The sequence below is a fragment of the Thamnophis sirtalis genome, unplaced genomic scaffold (assembly GCF_051295495.1).
Source record: "Thamnophis sirtalis isolate CommonGarterSnake01/CBP01778 unplaced genomic scaffold, rThaSir2_p1.2 scaffold_1, whole genome shotgun sequence".
NCBI lineage: Eukaryota > Metazoa > Chordata > Lepidosauria > Squamata > Natricidae > Thamnophis > Thamnophis sirtalis.
This window is the reverse complement of record NW_028261381.1, coordinates 105,365,108-105,386,172: the sequence shown is the minus strand read 5'-3', so window position 1 is coordinate 105,386,172 and position 21,065 is coordinate 105,365,108. Positions and strand designations below refer to the sequence as shown.

The window sequence follows — 21,065 nt, the reverse complement described above, 5'->3', positions numbered from 1 at the left end:
ACACCACTGAAGAAAATCCTTCCCCATTGTTTGTCTACATCTGATACAGCCATAATTGCTATCATTGTTATATGTGCTGAGTCAGATATTAGAATTATAGCAATAGCACTTAAACTTCTATACCACTTCACAGTGTTTTACAGCCCTCTCTAAGCGGTTTACAGAATCAGCATATTCCCCCTCCCAATCTTGGGGCCTCATTTTACCAATCTCAGAAGGATGGAAGGCTGAGTCAACTTTGAGCCTGTGAGATTTGAACTGCCAAATTGCAGTCAGTCAGCAGAAGTAGCCTGCAGTACTGTATTCTAACCACTGCACCACCCTGGCTCATTATTCTCTCAAGAAGAAAGTGCATACCAAAAATTAGTAAAAAATGTCAGCGGATAATCATAGTGTTCTATACTTTCCTTCACTACTAACAGATTTTTTTTTAACAAGAGTTGAATAATATGTGACATAAATAAGCCTCTTCCTATATTAAGTATATTTATGTCTGGTAATTAGGTCATTCTTTTAAAAAATCTAATTTAATAAATTAGAACAATTTATATGGCAGCTTAACTCACTGTTACAATTCTGGGTAACTAATAGTAGTAAAAAAGAAGTATCAACATGCCAAAACAATTAAAACAATTACAGTAACAATCAATAATCAATATACAGTGAGCCAGAAACCCAATAAATCCCTTTCCTCCCACTGTTTAAGAGCAAACAGATAACCTGCCAAGCTCACTTGACCTCACATATCCAGTGCTTCAGATAAAAGCCAGGTTTATAATGCCTTATAGAAACTCTACCAGGAAGGTAGCATAATAAAGAGATGTATTTTATATGCTCAATGAAGGAACCTGGAGCATACCCATTCTATCACATCTGGTGGGGTGAGCAGAAACCACCAGAAATAGATGGTTCTGCAAATTACCTGACTTTCTGCCAAGTAGGGCTTTATTAGTAACAGCTGGCACCTTGAATTTCATCTGGAGCCTTACAGGGTGTTAGTCTAGCTCACAGAGCAATAACCTTATAAAAGCATATATTGTCCAAACTGCCAATATTGCCGCATCCTTGATGAATTGCAGCTTTTGAATGCTTTTCATGGACAGAGAATATTACAGTAGTTCAAGATCAGCCAATTTGCTCAAATTATGGAATATGTATAAAATTTAAATACCAATACTTTATATAAACATATATTGATATCCCCCAAACTGCCATTATTGCCACTTCCTAGATCAATTGCAGCTTCTGAATGCTTTGCGTGGGAAGCCCCACACAGAGAACATTCAGTGGTTCAAGATAAGGCAATCTGCTCAAATCATGGAGATACAATAAAGTATTATTGTATTAAAGTTTATTAAAAGAACACTATTGTTTCTATATTATGTGCTCTTATTTAAGATGCCATTTGTTTTAATTTGGAAGAACATAGAAACATATTCTGATAGTTTTTATGGCATTTACTTGATGTTGGCCAGCAAGATAGGACAGATAAAGGACAGGATAGTTTATTATGTTAATAAAGCTCATTGTGTGATTTGGGCCAGGACTTGGAACAATGGAAAACATCCCTGAAAACAATCTATTTAACCTACCTCATTTCCAAGGAGAATAATGTTTAAGTAATCTTGTAAATGCAACTTTTTATCTTGATTTCACAATATCAGTCTAATGCTAGAAGTGTGTAGATAATATTTAAACTCTGAGTGTGAATTTATTTCTTACAATAAACTGGCAGAAAAACACACATCTTCTACTTTACCATCTCATATCTGTTTGACGTTCTCCCAGTCTACTATTTTGACTTGGCTTGAATCATATTTTGGAACATGCCCTTGTGTGCCACTCAGAGTTCAAGTGCAGGAGATGGGTGAAAAAAATGCTTTCTTTTGAGGTAGATATTTCATTTCAAATTAATGGGAAGAATGTAGTGTAAGATACTTTTGAAAAAATAGGTAACTTTAATAACTTGACATAGTAGTAAAATGTTGTACCAGCTGTTCCCCCATCCTTTATTTTATTGCTTTCAAGGGAAAAGACAAGGAAAAAAGAACAAAGACGAAAAGACAAAAATATAAAGACAAAGTTTCTTTTAAAAAAAATAATTAAAAAAACACATATAGGTATTCAGCTTGTTTTTTAAACCCTTCATTAAACCTTGATAGCATGGAGTAATGTTAATCAGCCTTCTTATTACTCTGATCATTTTTTAACCTCAGTTTTTTGGTGAGTTGGAAACCACATTAACAAAACACAAAGGATTTTAGAGAAAGATATTCAAGCAGAAATCTCCAGCTCATAATCCAATCCATATAGAAAAACTACAGCAAGTCTTCTATTTCCGATATAGATTTAGGTAATAATAATATTGCATTATAATCCTACAACATCAAGAAACAAGTGAGAGTTGTTTTTGAGCTAACAGCAGTATTTTAATTTTTCAGGTTGTCACCTGCTGCTTATTATGCCCAGAGAATGATCCAGTATCTTTCACGCAGAGATAGCATTCGCCAGCGCTCCATGCGGTATCAGCAAAATCGCCTCCGCTCTTCCTCATCTTCTGCTTCCACTTCTGAGAATGCAGGTCCATCTGTAGAAGGAAATGACCTGGAATTTGAAGACTTCGAGTAAGTTCTTTATTCCAACACAATGCATTAATTATTTTATCCTTCATCTGCTTTTTGTTTTTAAAATGCTTTGTACATTTTAAAAAGAAAGTAGGTTGAATACATTTTTCCCTCAAAATTAGAGTTTACAATACTGATTAATTTGTCCTTTTTAAATGCATGGAAGATAAATTGTACCCACTGCTGTCCTCTCTGACTTTTCAAGCTGTTTGGATGACAAACTAAGTAAGCAGAATACTGGGAATTTGTTCAGCTGTCAAAATCAAAGTATCAGTCCAAAGAGTCACATTTCTGTTGTTTCAACGAATATAAAAAATGTGAGCGTTAAAACATGTAATTTACATTGAATCAATATTTATATATTTGTTCCTTCCTACTTCCTTCAGTTTCTAAGAGTGCTCACTCCCCAAGTGACTCTGAGAGGCTTACTAAAGGATTAAAAAAATCAAAGTAGAAAGAAGCAAAAGAACCACAAGAGTAAAAACATCTGTGCCAGGAGGAGACAGATGCCCTGTACACAAATTTATTAGGTTCACATATCATCCTAGCCCAATGTCTCTGGGGAGAGCCACACCTTGGAGATCTGCCTAAAGGACAGCACAAGGTTGGCGATATGCAGTGGTGATGATGGGAGTTCTGTTATAAAGGGTAGATGCAGCAACAGGAAATGCACACCACCTGGATCCCATGCGATTATATTTTATTGATAGAGACCAAAGGATACTGTTAGGTAAGCTCCCCGTTGGGAGAGCGAGTACATTCAGAGAAGCGTTGTGAGAGTTGTGTTGGATAACACACAAACCAGCATACAGAGACACTGCAGTTTAAATAGGCTTTTACTTTCGTGGAAATAGAGGTATCAGAGTCCATCAAACAGTCCCAAGTCATACATGGATAAGACAGTCAGTCATCAATGTCTTTCAGTTACGGGATAATCCAAATAACATAGTCCAGTATCATATAATCAGTTCAGAACTCAAAGTTTGCTAGCAGTTGCAAAACTTACAATAACTCGCGGCACTCAGATCAGCCCAGCATCTAATGAACAGAGAGCTATATATTGCTCTGTTATATATTGCCAACCCTACTGTTAGATTATATTCCTAACATTCTCAAAGTTTGCTAGCAGTTGCAAAATTTACAATAGCTTGTGGCACTTTCTAACAGCCAGCTTCCAAATCAGATCAGCTCAGCCCATCATCTAACAAACAGAGAGCTAACAGTCATTCTGGCTCCCTCTTATGGCTGATTGAGAAAAACAGCAACCAATCACATTTTACAGTATGATTTAAAGTAATAGGTATAGCTTTGTTACATGATTTATATATTGCCAACCCAATGTTAGATTATATTCCTAACAGATACCAACCTTATATGATCTTTAAAAATGAACAAAAACTATCACAAGGAAATGGTCATACAAATGTCTTGGTTCTGAAGCATGAAGCACTTTATAGAAGAACACTAGCAACTTAAATCACACTAACAGAATAGATCTAATGGGCGTATTGAGGTCTACCCCAAATTAGTAATACTGCTGCATTCTGGATCAGGTATAACTTTTGAATAGTTTTCAAGGCTAGCTCTTTGAGAGTACATTGCGACAGTCCAAATAAGAGATAGCTAGGACATGACTAGCAGCAAGCAAAGCTTCCTGATCCAGAAATGGATGCAGTTGGTGCTTAAGATTGTGTTGTGCAAAAGCACTTCTACCGTAGGTCTGCACAAATTAACCAAGCAAATTGACAAAGCAATAAAGCAATCAACTTTCCTGTAATTCAGTGACTCCAGGTGACTACATTGGATCATCCTATGTGCTACTATTGAATGATAGATAAAGAAACATAAAAGAGAAAAAGTGAGATGGAAGAAGGAAAAAGTATTCAAGTATATGGATCGAGTTTTGTTTTATTGGCCTTTCATGATAGTATTTCTTACTGTAGATTGCAGAAGATTTCATAATTTTTATCATATGTTTCCCTAATTTAATATTTTATCTAGATCAGTCACAGTGTTTTACCAGGTAGCATAACTATAGTTGTCATCCCTGTGAATTTTTGAGTCTAGGAAGATACATACATTTGTAGCTAGGTATCTTCTTAATCTCAAGATATATCTCCTCTCAGAGTGGTCAGGTTTTTGCCATGGTATTCTGTGTTTCTGCAGATCCTATATTCTCCTTCATCTCCTGATTAGAATACTGCATTAATTTATTTGAAGTTTAAGCAAACAAGAATCAATTGTTGGTGTTCCTCTTAGTAATACTTTTCAGTCATGAGTAAAAACCAGTGTAGCATAGCCTTCTCCAACCCCCAACCCTCATTTACATTTGCAGACACCACAATTTCACTGCTATTTTCTTTATCTTTTTAACTTATTAAATGGCCTGTGAGTTGGCCTAATAAAACTGTTTCCTGAATCTGTAAGAGCAAATGATTTATGATTACATATATAATCTATTTTTCCACTTACATGATGACTCAAAGAGGCTCAGTATCATAAAATAAAACATATAAAATAAAACATGTAGAGGTAAAATCAGAAGTGAATTCAGAATAGTAAAGAATCATTTGGACAGCTAAAATTCTGATGAAAAATGTAGTTTGCTATTTTCTGACTACTGAAGAGTAGGAACCAAATTATTTTCCTAGGAAAAGCATTCAATAATGTGGATGCTACATCAGAGAAAACCCTCTGTTATATACCAGATAGCTAAGCTTTTGGTAGTAGAGACATCTTCTGTACTGCTGATCTAGAGTTCTGTAACACAGCATTTGCCCCCTTTTGGTGTTTTTTAAAAATGTTCTTATTTCAATAAACAAAGCCATCAATATGCAATGTATCAGTGTGAAAAAATAATCACTTCCCTTAGTTTAACTGAGCTAGTTAAAAGAATAATTAGGCTCAGTTATCCCATTACTTCATTAAACTATCAAGCAATTGGAGCTGATTTAAACCACCCTATTTTCTATAATTCTGATAAACTTTGCAGAGCTTCATCATAGCAAAATTCTCACTATTCAGATTTTAGAGGGAAGTCATGCCCCATTCAGATTTCAAAAGATCTCTGTAATAAAAGCAGCAATGGTAAAAGCAAATTTCTAAAACTGAGGATCTGCCAGTCCACAGTCAGAATCTTAGGAGTGAAAGAAGCTTTGGGGCAGAGCTAAGCCATAGTCATATCGTATTTACTCAGAATATAGCCTAAAATCATCCAAGGTGTCACAAAGAAACCCAGAATAACATTTTAAGTTTGCCAAAAAGTGCTTGAAAACTCTCCTGACAGCTGGAGGGAAACTGTATGGACAGATAATCCAGGAGTGAAACTTTTTTAGGCTATGTAGGTATTGTTATGACCTACAGAAACCATAAAACTGTATTTTAAAATAGAAATCTCATATTGGCTGTCAAGTAAGGAAGGGTAATGTCATGGTTTCAAAATGAAAGACACCTGGGTGACTTTGAGCCAGTCACTCATTCCCACTTCCACAGGATGGTTGTTTGTTGCTTGTAAATGATGAGAACATGATGTATATCTTCTTAAGTTGTACAAAATAAATTTGAGATATTACTCATAATAATGATAATGATAATAACAATGTCTTGCTTCCCTATTAACATGCCATTATTGAAAGAATCATAAATCCCACAGAAGATTATCAGGCCATATCTACAGCAGCTGAAATTGAAGCACAAGTGTGTATCATAGCAGGACAAAGATCTCAAACATAGAAGCGCATCTGCTAGGAAACATATCACATTTAATTGACTTTACATGTAAAATAAGTAAAAGAAGCATCAAACTTTAATGTAATATGTAAATCCCAGGCAAATATCATATGTTCAGGGCTGCTCAAAGTTGTTATGATTGTTGCAGCATCCCAGTGGTTATGTGGTCAAAATTTGTGTGCTTGATGGCCCACCTAACACTTGACTACAGGGGCAATTTAACCCCCCACCCCCACCTATGTCCTTTTGGGCCCCTGCTGCTCTGTGCTTCAGTGCCCCGGCTGACCTTCACCATCTCTTTGCTCCTGCTGCTGCTGAGGTTGTCTATCTATGGCTGGGCTGGGCTGGGCTGGACTACGTCTGGGTTTTGTGCTACAAAACCCAAGGCAACCCAGAGCTGTGGTGCACCAAAAAGCCCCATTGCAAAAAGCTTCTGTGTGGGGTTGGGCTTCATTTCCCCCCACAAAAGCTAAAGCAAGGACAAGGGGTTTTTTTGGGGGGGGGGAGGCACATGGCTGCTCTGAGGTTGCTGTTTGTCTCCCCCCCCCCCCCCCACAATATGAAGGCCAGCCTGGTGCAGCACCTTTTTGCAAAGGAGTATTTTGGTGCAATGTGGTTCTGGGGCTGTTTCTGACTCTGTCCCCCCTCCCCGCTCCCAGTTAAAGCCTGGCCCATCAGCACAGGCCAGGCACACTGCAGAAGCAAGAAGTCAGCAGGCCAGTTAAGATGGGGGAGCACAGGGCCGCAAGAGGTTTGGAGTGCAGGGTAAGGGTGACTGGGACTGGATTGGAGCAGTTGCAGTTTTCCATAGCATAATAAGCAGCCCCAGAGCCACATGATTCTGGGCTGCCTGTCACTCTGCACATCAGAGTGCAGGATGGTCAAAAGGGCAAAGATGGAGAGGAGATAGCAGGTGGGGGAATTGGAGGCAGACCCTTAACCTACGGAGGCTACCGTAGGAACTGGGTGGGACTAAGCCTAGAGTGGCTTGGATAGCGATAGCTACTCCTCAGTTAATGACAGTAACAAGGATTGCCGTGATTATAGTTGCTAAGCAGTGCAGTTACATGACATCTAGCTTCACAGCTGCCTTGTTAACAATGGAAAAACCAATCCCAATGGTGGTCATAGATTACAGGAATACCTATACTTTCCCCCAGAACTATAACTGGGCATTTTTCTAGTAGGAGAAGAAATTCTTCGCTCTTTTGTTCATTATCCTTGCTACAGTTCTGAATTTAAAATACAGAATTACAGAGCTGTTTTAATTGCTCTTCTGAATATGACCTGTAAAGGATGATCCTCAAAAAGACAGTCTCCAGCTGAGTCTTGGAAGATGGAGGTTTCTTTGCAATCTGTGCTCATTTTGTAATGCTACCAATTGGGATAGAAATGCCAGTCCTTCGTATCCTTCTATTGCTGTTAAATACCTCTTGAACTTGATCATCTGAGCTTGCACCTACTCCTAAAACAGCAGGGAGTGATCTTCAGAAAAGAGAATTCATGGTAAAAGCAAACTCCTTGTTCTTTGGAGCTGTCATTTTCATGCGCCAGCAATTAACCACTCGGAAGCACAAGGGAATGAATGTATCTTCCCCCTTTCATTGTTTTTTGTTTGTGTAAAATGTAAATGAGGGGACAGATGTAGAAGCATCAGCCTCCTAATAGCTTTTCCTAAACAACACCACAGGCTGCCGAAGTAGGAGTGAGGCAGTCTGCTGGAGACTATTGTGATGGGGAATGCTCAGCGAGAACAATCCTCAGTTATTTCCATTACTGCCTCTTATTTGTCTTCTAGGGAAAGAAATTCGACTGCTCAAAGGCATCATGCAATCTTCATTCACAGAGCTAGGTAGATACCTATGGGGAAATGTGTTTCCCTGCAGATAATATTCACAGATGGAAGAATTCCATTCAGGAGAGTGATTCAGTCAGTCGCACTAAGGCTGCTTTTGCTTTCATGCTGAGTGGGGAAAAAAGGTGCTTCTGTTATATGCCTTAGCTCGGCTTTTTGGTAACAGATTCTATTGTGATCTTGCCTCTCTGTGCATTTGTGGTATTATATCCTTTCTATGCACTTTGCCTCTGTGGCTAATAGAGAATCTGGTAGAGCGTTTCTCCTCTGAGATTTCACAGAAATCTGTTGCTGACTTCCTTGGCCTCTTTTCTTTCCATATATTTACATTTATAATAACCCTTTCTTGGGTGGAAAAGCAGTGCAAGCTGCTGCTGCTGCTTCTCCTCCTTCTCCTTCTTCTTCTTCTTCCCTTCCCCTTCTCTTCCTCCTCCCCCTCCTCCTCCTCCTCCTCCTCCTCCTCCTCCTCCTCCTCCTCCTCCTCCTCCTCCTCCTCCTCCTCCTCCTCCTCCACATTTTCAGGAGTAGAATGCCCTTTTCTTTCTCATTTTTATATGTTTTAATGTCTAAAGATCCGTCTTAGGCCCAGTACTCTTCAATATCTTCATAAATGATTTAGATGAGGGAATAAAAGTGGTGAACTCATCAAATTTGCAGATGACACTAAGCTGGCAGGACTAGCCAATACCCCAGAAGACAAGCTCGTGGTCCAAAAATATCTTGACAGACTTGAACAATGGGCCATATCCAACAACATGAAATTTAATGTGGAGAAAAGCAAAGTTAAGCAGGAAAAACCAAAGGTTCAAGTACAGATTTGGTAAAACCTGGCTCAAAAACATGAACTCTGAGAGGGATCTTGGAGTCCTAGTGGACAATCACTTAAACATTAGCCAGCAGCGTGCTGCAGCATCCAAAAAAGCTAATATAATCCTTGATTATATAAATAGAGGCATAGAATCAAAATCACGTGAAATATTAGTACTGCTTTATAAATCCTTAGTAAGACTATACCTGGAATACTACATCCAGTTTTTTGTACAAAAAAGATGTCGAGACTTTGGGAAAAAGTGCAACTAAGAGCAACTAAGATGATTAAAGGCCTGGAGACAAAAACATATGAAGAACAGTTGCAGGAATTGGGTATGGGCAGTCTACAGAAAAGAAGGACTAGGGGGTGACATAATAGCAGTATCCCAGTATTTGAGTGGCTGCCACAAAGAAGAGGGGTGCCAACTTATTTTCCAAAGCACCAGAAGGTAAGACAAGAAACAAAGGATGGAAACTAATCAAGGAGAGAAGCAACCTGGAATTAAGGGGAAACTTCCTAACAATGAGGACAATTAACCAATGGAACAGCTTGCCTTCAGATGTTGTGGGTGCTTCATCACTGGAGGTTTTTACGAAGAAATTGGACAGCCACCTATTTAAAATGGTATAGGGTCTCCTGCTTGAACAGGGGGTTGGGCTAGAAGACATCCAAGGTCCCTTCCAGATCTATTCTGTTGAAAATGATTAGAAGTAAATCACATAGCACAAAATTGTCAATGGTTATTTTGAAAGCCTAGACTGGGTTGCTTTTATGATCCTGGAAAATGAGCTCAGCCATTGGTGTTTCTTTTGTGTGACATGCTTTAAAGTTTTGAGTGCTTTAGTCTATTGTTTCCTGGGTTATGTGGAAACATTCTTTACTTTAATAATCCAACCAATTTATTGCTGATGAAGGAAAGTTAATTTTTTCCATATCTTCCCAGCTGTCTAGGTGGATATATAGCTTTGGGGCTCTCTCCACCCCAGAGGAGAGATTCTTTTTAACTGGAGCCAGTTTTGAGGAGGAATACACATCACTCTATTTAAACTACAGTTTATTTATTTTATTTTTTTGCAAAGGAATTGTCCTACCAAAAAATTACAGAGTTCATATATTGTTTCAAAATTCTCTAGATGTAAAAAAAAACCCACCCCAGTGTAATATACATGGATGCAAAGTAGTAGGTTTGATCTGTATGAAGCATCTCGTGGTGTTTTGAAATGTTTCTACATATATAAGATACCTTGCTCAATTCTGCATCTGTCTTCAGCAAGTGATGATGAATATGTAGATTTTATTCTTTGGCACCAACTGATACACAGTATATGAAACTATTGTTTTATGGTCTGAAAACCTTCCCTGATAATGTTCATCACTTTTTCATTAACTCTTGACAGCCTGCCCACCTTCAGGAATTAGCTACAATATAGATAAAAAAACATTTAGTACAAAAATCCTTGTTTAAAATCTATGCTTTCATTCATTCTGCAGGCGCTCTTTTTATTGTAACTATTACAGGATAACTTAGCTCATTAACAGGAACATGATTTATATCTCATCTGAGTTAATATATGATTTTCTACCTTACCCCTTGAAACACAATTGCATGACTGAACTCTTTTTTTGTTATTATTTGTCTGAAGAATGTGATATAGGAGGATTTTGGTATTAGCATGTATCAGAGAAATGAACTGTGTGTAATTATTATAGAATATTATTTACATCAGGAATAGTTATATACCATAATTTCAGGTTTATAATGTCTGAAAGAACAGACAACTGTCCAGATAATCAGTTTAATAATGCCAAATATATTTGCTTGTCAAGCTAATTAGTTTTATGAAAGAATGCTTAAAAACAATGTAACTCCTTTGAGGAAAAATATTCTCTCATCGTATATGCATAAAATTCAGAAATAGCCCTTTTATGAACAAAAACAGTTTACTACCTTTCACATTCAGTCCATTCTGATGAAGAACTGATAGAGAATCATTTAATTTATAAGTCTGAAATTGGTTTTTTCCCTGAAAAATCTTTAAATGCCAGTTGAAACTTTGCCAATTCATGTTGTTGTTGTTGTTTACTTTTTTTTAATATAAAATGCCAGAGAAAGAGAAAGTATATCAGATGATAAGAATAGGCTACCTTTTGTGGATTGGATGTTCTTAAGAAACTCTTGACTTATCATGGACAAAGGAGAGAATGTCAATCTATGTTTTGAAATAGTAAAGAAATTAAAGAGAAATGGTGGAAATAGATATACGCTGAAAGTGTTCTACTTGGTATTTGTTGTGGTCCGCTGGCGGCCTGCGGAGCTGGCAGCAGAGTCGGATAGCGAGGAGGTTGGGGAGGAACATGGGCCAGTCCTGGAGTCTGGGGAAGGCTTGGACGAGGGCTCGGCGTCAGAGACAGAGAGGGAGCCAGGACTATCTGGGAGTTATATGCTGCCTCCAGAGTCGGAGAGCAGTGAGGCAGAGGAACAGACTCCCCCTGTTCCCAGCGTGCGCATGCTGCCAAAAGGCAAGAACAGTTAAGACAGAAGAGACAACTTGGAAGTAAGGCTTGGAGGTGATTGGCCCCTCCCATAGGACATAAAGGAGGAGCACGTGAGTCTTTGCAGGAAGCAACTTGGTTCATGCTGGTCAGTTTACCTTCTGAAGCTCCGTTTTGACTCTTTGCTCCTTACTCCGTTTTGACTGCCTTACCAAGCTAATTGCCAATTAAGTCTTTGGCAGTGTTTCAAGGAAGATAAAGGTGGGTACTTATCAGCCTTCCCTGAAAGACTTTGGCAGCCTACTGTAGGATTTTTTACAACTATTTGGGACTCATTACGGGCTGTGAATGAACATAATTCACAGCCTTTAAAATAAAAAGAGGGGTTTGGGGACTAGGCATGTGCTTTTTACTGTATCAGGAAGCCTACGTCAGAACAGTGTTGTGTGCTGGCTGAAGAAGCAACAAGCAGTGATTGTAGAAAATCATGAGCAGCAATGCGCAGCAATATTGAGGAGAAGCAAGAAATTGTTTTCCATGGAACCATAAAAACCTACGCTGGCATAGAGTGGTGAATGAATGAATTCAGTAGACCGGATTCCAGCAGCAACCATAGAAGGAGTAGAAAGTAAATTTGTAGACTAGAGGAAAAAACAGAAGCTCTGAGTGTCCGTCATCAGACTCCAAAAAGTTGTTTAGGAAAAAGAAAAAAGATGACCAAACTCCCCTGCCCCCCCCCCCCCCAAACCTCAATGAAGAATTGGTGTCAACAAATATGTTTTTATGACAATATTATATTTATATTGAATATATGTTGGCAGTCTTTGGATACATTTAATATTTTTTGTAATGTTTCAGTTGTGGTTTACTACATATGAAGGGATCAGCAATCATTTTTTTTGTAAGGGTGAGATCCTGCTTATCCTCTGCCTTCACAGTTGATAGGTCTGTAGGCCAAGGAATGCAGCACAGATGTTGGACAATGCTGGCCTGCCAGCAAGGAGGTAACTTATAGGACGCCACTGCTGCCCAGGATGCCTGCCTCATATCCATCCCTTACTCTGGGAGTTTTGACTGCTCCTGGCTCTTCTTAACTTGCATGGTTGCGTAAAACCAGGTGGGCTAGGCTTGGCTCATGGGTGATAGTTTGCTGATCTCTGGTATGTTCTGTATGTTTTGCTACAAGAGGCTTTGAATCACATAAAATCGTTTGTAATAAATAAACAAACTGCAAAAGTAAGATTCAAGACATGGAACATATGCAACACTTAGGAACTATCTGAATTTAATAAAAGCTCTATTCTTTATAGAAAAAGTGCTTGGAGATTATTATTTATTTGAGATATATGACAATTTCATTTCTTATTGCCATGCAGGAGATTTAGACTACCATAGAGGGGATACATTTAAGACTGTTGGAATCAGATCCTTCATAACTGGATTCCTAGTTATTAAAAGCAATAGCTCTGCTTACCATCTGTCCTATTTTAAAATATTTTATCTTAATTCACTTTTCTTTTGATTACATTTAATGATATGCAGTATGTTAGTCTAGGCTGCCCATTTATTTTGTGCAGCTCTGTCTTGGAATAAAATGAATATATCCACAGAAGCAGAGTAATAAATGAAAGTTAGGAATCAATATTTTTTTTAAAAAAATGAGTTGTTTGGCGTGAATTGATAAAAGGCTGTCCTACACATCCCCATGAAATTTTAAATGTTAAATAAAATTAATTTAAAAGGAGTAGAATGCTAATACATGTTAGCAATTAAATTATGAAGGAGAAGAATTATGCTCAGTTCTTGCTTTGGTTATCTGGTATCTTGCTCTACTTCTTTTGTGAATGGATCACCTGCTATTTATATGGGAAATTGAGTGGTTGACCTTCAAACTTTAGCTCTTACTTCTACAGCAGATTGAAGGTCTCCAGTTAAGAGAACCTAAGCGTCAGAAACACACCTGGGGTATCCTGACTGTTGCCTTCTAGTTCTAAACCTAAAGACTTAAAATGAGAAAAAAAGGGGGATGAAAAGATGTGTGTGTGTGTGTGTGTGTGTGTGTGTGTGTGTGTATGTATGTAAAATGAAGATAGCATTCTTTTACTTATTTAAAACACGTGTATAGCTTGTCATCTTAATATTGAACTCTGGGCAGTTCCCAATTAACAATGTCAATAATAAAACAACACATTACATACCTTTATTAAAAACATAAACATTAAAATCTCTATTTAAGATAAATTTGACCTATGGGAAGCTGAATTATTTTTAAAGCAACAGATGTTAGAATAAGCTGCTCCATCATTGTTCTATTGTGGACATTATAACTATGACACAGAACAATAGAGCATAGATAATCTCTGTCTTCCGAATACAAGCTTTTCTTAGTTTCTGCCAGTATGGCCAAAGTTTTGGAACATGGAATTTATAGTATAGCTATCTTAGATAATACCAACTTAATTTATCCCTCTGATTTAAAATAAATCAAACATGTGAACAAGAAGGAGTAAAAGATGCAGATTGTTGTCACTTACTGACTACTCAATTAAATTTACAACAATGATAAAAAATAAAACTTATGATGGGTCCTCAAAGTTGCAGCCATTGCAGCATCCCTGCAGTGACATGATTGCAATTTGAGTCCTTGGCAACTGGTGTACATTCACATGATAACAGACTAATAGAGTTGGAAGGAACCTTGTAGGTCATCTAGTCCAACCCCCACCCTCAAGCAGGAGATCCTCAATTGCAGCCTTCACTGCCGGCTTCTGCCAAGCAAAGTCAGTGAGCAAGATGCCAGGTCACAAGTTGTGGGGACATAATATTGCACATAACGACCCATGGTGAGTTGCTTAACAGCTGCAGATGGAACTTATATAAGTCACAACAACTGTGCTGATGGAACTGCTGGTTCCAGTTGCGGTTGATAAGTGCGGGTTACTTGTACATTGTTAACCACATTTATTTCCAATACTAAGATGGTAGACTTTATATAGATAGCCTTAATAACATTCCACTCTTGTAATGGTACTGCTTTAACATATTATCATCAATGTCCCAACATATTTAAATGTCTATCTGTCTAGTATTCCCCTGAAATTGTGAATGATCATTCTTTTTAATGTCCTGTTGCAACTGTTAATTTGCAATCATTAAATATTGGATTGGCAGTTTTTTTAAAAATGTGTTATTGAAAACTTACTTAGTTTGTAGGACAGAATTATAGATTTGTGATGTAATTCTTTGGAATTGATTTTCAAATAGTAGTTCATCATTAGCATTTAGCAGGGTTCTATTGCAGTATGCAGCAAACGGTCAGCTGATGAATTCTTTTATATTTCATGTAAGAGATTTTGATCTTATGAACAGCATTCTGTGTAGTAGAATCCTTTTTGATGATGATGATATCCAACCAGGCATGACTGACTCTTGGCATTTCCATGGACCAGGTCTCTCCACATCTTCCAATCTTGAGAGAACTCTTGTTATTCTTCTTTAAATACAGATAGCTGTCGACTTACATCCACAATTGGAACTGAATCCCCATCATACATTGTTGTGGTTGAAGGTTGACTCAGGTCTAGTTTTTCTGGCAGCTAGCAAATCACATGGTTGCTAACAGGATCCTGCTTTCTCAAAGGGTGGTTTTTACTGGAAATTTGCAAAAAAGGGTTGCAAATAATGATCACATGACTACAGAGTGGTTCAGCCTATCCTAAATATGAACCAATTATCAAGTGCCTGAATTGCAATTATATGACTGCCAGGATGGATAGATAGTCATAAATGCAAGTACAGGTAGTCCTCAACTTATAACCACAATTGAGCCCAAAATTTATGTTAAGTGAGGAATTTGTTAAGTGTTTTTTGCCCCATTTTACGACCTTTCTTGGCCACATTTGTTAAGTGAATTACTGCAGTTGTTAAATTAGTAACACAGTTGTTAAGTGAATATGGTTTCCCCATTGACTTTACTTGTTAGAAGGGCTGAAAAGGAAATCACATGACTCTGGGAAACTGCAGCCATAATAAATATGAGTCAGTTGTCAAGCATCCAAATGTAAAATCACATGATCTTGGGGATGCTACAGTGGACCTAAGTGTGAAAAATGGTCATAAGTCACTTTTTTTAGTGCCGTTGTAACTTTGAACAATCACTTAATGAACTGTTGTAAGTCAAGGGCTGCCTGAACAGATTGTAAGTCATTTTTTCCAATCTTGTCATAACTTTGAATCATTCTTAAATGGTGGTAAGGTGAGGACTACCTGTATCTTGTGAGAGGTTATCAAAGCTGACTTTATTTTTTATTATTGCTACATCCCTTGGGAGACTGTGTCTATAGTTTAATACATACAAAAGAATGCTTTTGTGTAGTCTGAATGCTTTTTAAAGCTTTCAGCACATTTCTCCCTTGGTGCTAATGGAGTTCTTCAAAATATTAAAATTGTTTCATTTTAATGTAAGATTTTTTTATTAGCTAATCTGAATTGCATTATTTTAAGATTTGATTTTAGGAAAAGCATTTGGTGTTTTGTTTTTTTTGTCTTTAACTGTCTCTCCCTTATTCTTAATGCTATTTATTTTTTGTGATGATTTGATCCATATGTAATGAACACTTCAACAAGAGAATAGTTATGGAAGCTATCGAAATAGAGAAACACCCCCACAACATGAATCAACATGACAATACCTCCCACCTACCAGACATCTGGAAACCAGCCCTAGTCCACAAGCCCCCACCACCACCCAAGCAGTTACAACACAAACAACAACGGACACACAGCCAGCACCAATCAGCACCAATCTACCAATCATGTTACAACCACACAACCAATCAATCCACTTACTGAAACAAAGCCAGCACTCCACACACCCCCACCAAGATTTATAGAAAGACGGCAGCTCCAACCACGCTTTAAGCCGAAAACACCAGCCTGAGGGTGGCGAGTGAGACCTTGCCGAAACGTTGCCAAGACAATCTCAATCTTACACGGGAAAAGACCCTAATACAACAAGACCAGCATACCTTCCCCCCCCTGAAAATCTACGAAAACAAACAAACATACATACAGACATACAGACATACACATACATAAGAATATTTTTATCCTATTGGATACTTACAAAGGCAATGTAAAATAAGCATAATTAGAATGTCTGTGACTTTTTTTTTTAAAGATTAACCTGCCAGTTATGTTAAAAATCTGTCAATTATCCTGGCTCTTGAAGGAACCAATACATTTCTTGTGTTGGTTTTCTGAGTTATAAGGCTTAGATTGCTTTGACAATTTCATCTCAGTATTTTAGTTTTCCGCACAGTATTATCAATTGCTCTGAAAGGAAGGATATCAGTGAAACAGATGCTGAGGAATTTTGTCTCATGAGTCACTTTTAACTGGACTGTACTAAAACTATACACTCTTCCCCTTCGGTCTTTAGACCTGCCACTTGCCCCAGCAGCTTAACTGAAGTTTGGGCCTGGCAATCAGCCACCTGTCCATCCATTTTTAGCTAGCAGACCATACAAAAGTTTGCTGTCTCCTGATCTAAGAAATAAAAGGTACACAAGCTTGTGATACATTTACTTTATAAACTCCCTGGAATGCTGTAAGAATAAAAAAATGTTATTTTAATCTTAATATAGTTGGTTTGTTTTGAAAACTTCAAATTTAGCAGAGTTATTTTTTTTATAGTGTAGACCTAACTTTCTTCACTGTCTTGCTGTATTCTGTTAAGGAAGGGGAAAGCACTATCCATCTATCTTTATGTACTAAGAAGCTTTCTGGGTTTTTATTTTTGAACAGAGTGCAATGACTTTGCTTTGTTAATATAGCCACACTTTCGGTGAGATTTTTCTCATACCTATCTACTCTCTACATGAGAACAAAGACAAGCTTCATTTTGCAGCTGTTGTAGAATTTGAAAAAAGAGATGAGATAATAGAGATAGGATTTCCATAGTTGCATGTGAATCTTAACCAGAAGTTACTAATGCAGAATGTAAGATGATGTAAAGGGAAAAACTGTTTTGCCTCAAAACTATTGTGTTTATGATTTTTTAAAATTTCCAGTTGTCTTATTCTTTCTTTAGATTTCTGAAAATACAAACACATACAAGAAGTGTTTATAGTTCTGTTCACTTGAAAATTAGCTTCTAACTTAGCTAGACATTGAAGTATATGTGACTAAGGAAAATCAGTATAATGGAAGATCTTCTATTTTTGCAGTAACCTTACCTTTTCCATTATTATTAAGGTCATGTTTTTTATTATCTCAAAGCATTAACAGTGACTTAAGTAAGCATTTTATATTTTTAAAAAATCTAGTTTCCAATGTTAGAGAGAAATGTGACTCTCTGCTGCAAATGTTAACTATAGAAGAATAAATAACTAGCAATAAACATTGAAATAAAGTAGTGCTATTAAAATAATCAAGTACTGAAGTTTTGGCCTAGCTCCCTTTTGCTTTCAAGTGTGCATTTCGATGCACATAGATATCCTCCAATGCTATTACTTTTTGGGATAAACTGATATGTAAAACAAAACAATTAAAAAGTAATATAAATAAATGAAAGGTAGAAAATTAAAGAAAAAAATCCTAACCAAATTTAGTTTATAAAAACACTATTCTGTATACCTCTCCATATTTTTATATCCTTGCAAACTTCCTTACTTCTACCACATTCATTAATTCATATATTTCATTTTGTTCTTAAACATCTTACCTCTTCCTTTGTAAGGTCTCATAAACTCTGCAAAGCTTGTGAATAATTAAATTATTTTAGTTTTATTTTTTTATTACATATTGCAGTTTATTTTTAAATTGTATTTTTGGACTTTGTAATGTTTTGACCCTTTGTCCCTCTGAGCAAAGGAAGTGAAAAGTTGCAAAATGATAAGAAAGAATCATATAATTCATGTAAAGCTACATGAGGCATGCTTCAGATGTCTTGCTTGCAGGAGGTCTTAAAGTGTATACTATTGATCTGGTACCTAATGATCTGAAGAGAAAAAGACTTATGAAAAATGAAGAACAGCCTGTTTTTCTCTGTCGATCTGTGTACTTTTGCTGCCAATGTAAACTTGCTGGTTTGTACAAACTACTATCTCAGATTCTGGTGAATCTAATTGAGAGAGGGTTCCACCACAAAACCGCGGAGGACAAAATCGCGCTCGACGAAAGCGCACATTTGACGTCATCACAGCGCGACGAAAACATCGCGCTGTGATCGAAAAATGTAAAAATAAAGCGAAAACCTTACCCTAACTCCCCCAAACCTAACCCTAACCCTAAACCTAACCCTAAACCTAACCTTAACCTAACCCTAAATCTAACCCTAAACCTAACCGTTAACGTAACACTAAACCTAACGCTAACCCTTAACCTAACGCTAAACGTAACCCTAACGCTCTAAACCTAACCCTAAACCTAAACCTAACCCTTACCTTTATGTGAATCGGCTTGCTTTAATTTTAATTTTATTTCAATTTTTAATTTTTTTCGTCGCGCTGTGATGACGTCACATGCGCGCTTTTGTCGAGCGCGATTTTGTCCTCCGCGGTTTTGACGGGTCACGTTGAGAGAGAATGTTTTGGTTCCTTCTGTAAATTCAGTAAATTCTGGCTATTATATAAAAATGATATGAAGCAAAGTTGCATTGCATATAAAGTTAAATATGATATTGTGTTAGTGTTTTTATTAAGTTTTCATATTTGAGGAAGATTACAAAGGTGCAAAGGCAACCCAATAGTTAATTAAGTTATAAGAAAGTTGTTTTACTTCAGTATTTACTGTGATTAGTTTAGGAGGAAGAATCCTGAATCTGGCCTTGCTGTGAAGAATTAATGATTAAAATGTGTCTCTTTTTTCCCACTGAAGGGACAATGGAGACAGGTCAAGACACCGAGCCCCTAGGAATGCCCGTATGTCTGCACCATCCCTAGGACGCTTCGTCCCAAGGTAAGAGCTATATAACTAGTAATGCATGTAAGAAATGGTCTGTCTATTATTACTCAGGCCTTTAACAGGTTCACAGCAGTTTAACAGTATTCTTCTCTGCTTTTTAGACGCTTCTTGTTGCCTGAGTATTTGCCTTACGCTGGGATTTTCCATGAGCGTGGACAGCCTGGGTTGGCCACTCACTCCTCTGTCAATAGAGTTTTAGCAGGTATTATATCTTCCCTATTTTTGGCTGTAATATTGAAATTATTGAATCAGGCATAATATGAAAACTAAACTCTGCGGTGGTTCTATTGTCTGTTCAAACTAGAATATTATTTCAACATGAGTCACTAAATCCGCACAGATACATTTTTTGTAGGTACTATGAAAAAAGGTACAAGTGATGGATTTCTAGAATGGAATCCAAAAAGAGGATGGGCAAATATTTTAAAGCCTCTATTTCTAAGTGGTCCTGTTCCTTCCTTCCTTTTTAAAATTAACATTCTGACAAGCTAATGATTAGTTTGTTCCAGGTTCCTTTAATTCAATTATAGGGTGCCTTGTTCATGTTCTGGTTTGTAAAGTTTCATAAGAACAGTTCAGATTCAATTAGGATTCTAATAGATGCATATTCAAATTTTGGCAGCATCTGCTTATGGTATTCAGGAAATTGTAGAGTTTAAGTGAGTGGGAAGGAGGCAAATAAAATGGGACCCTGCCTGGAAATTAAATTTTCTTATGACAGATTTTTTAAGAGGTGATTTGAGGAACATAAGTTGACCTTTGTTCAATACCAGATGTAAAGATGATTTAATAGTTTTTGTGCGCTTGGATTTTAAAAGCACTATGTTCAAGCATGTATATATATTACACTTTCTGAATTGCGTTAAAGTAAAAAGTTGAGAAAAATCTATTGTAAGTTGAACAATAGAAGAATATGTAGTTAATGTGAATTATGTGAATATTCATGTACCAAATTAGATCTGGAAAAGATTTAGAACAGTAATAATGATCTCCAATGTAATTGTTATATATGATCACAAAATATGATATTATTAAGTCTTCAACAACAGACATTGGCGATGGCTAGAAACTGTTGACTTCACAATCTCTTTGGCGCTAAGACTTCATATTTTGTAAGACTTGTGTTCTTGAACAAAGAAAAAATGTCTTATCTGGAAAAATTGTGATAAAGCCTTTCAGATTTCATTTGTTTTAATATTTTTAGTATTTAAAAGCATTGGATAATCTGCATTATTCCTTAGACTCTTATTCTAGAACATTTTGAAAATTAGACTTAGCTTCCATGGTCTGTCTTTTCAAGTTCTAAAATCTAAGTTCAATGTATATGCTTATCTGAGTCCACAAAGAGATAGTATATTTATCCATTATCACAAGCTTGGAATCAATCACTCTGAATGTGAAGAAGTTGTTCCCACATGACATGTGGAATGTTCAGCCTCAGAAGACATAAAGAACATAGGCATCACCTGAGCATCTGAAAAAGTCAGCTGATGATCATGTAAGGTTTCCTAACCCCCAACCCCACATAGCAACTAGAAAGGAGAGGTGAGCAGGGATGTTCTGAGGCAAATAAATCTCTTGATTAGAG

The 21,065-nt window shown here is 37.0% G+C and overlaps 1 protein-coding gene across 5 annotated transcripts in view; it reads left to right on the top strand.

The window, feature by feature from the left end:
* AMBRA1 (autophagy and beclin 1 regulator 1) overlaps nt 1–21,065 on the top strand; it is a 137,487-nt gene that overhangs the window by 46,750 nt on the left and 69,672 nt on the right. For all 5 annotated transcript variants that reach the window (XM_014070546.2, XM_087720259.1, XM_014070575.2 and 2 more), the window contains 3 exons: nt 2,442–2,624; nt 19,391–19,471; nt 19,579–19,679. In XM_014070546.2, the coding sequence (XP_013926021.2) occupies nt 2,442–2,624; nt 19,391–19,471; nt 19,579–19,679 (365 nt within the window). The remainder of the gene's footprint in view (nt 1–2,441; nt 2,625–19,390; nt 19,472–19,578; nt 19,680–21,065) is intronic.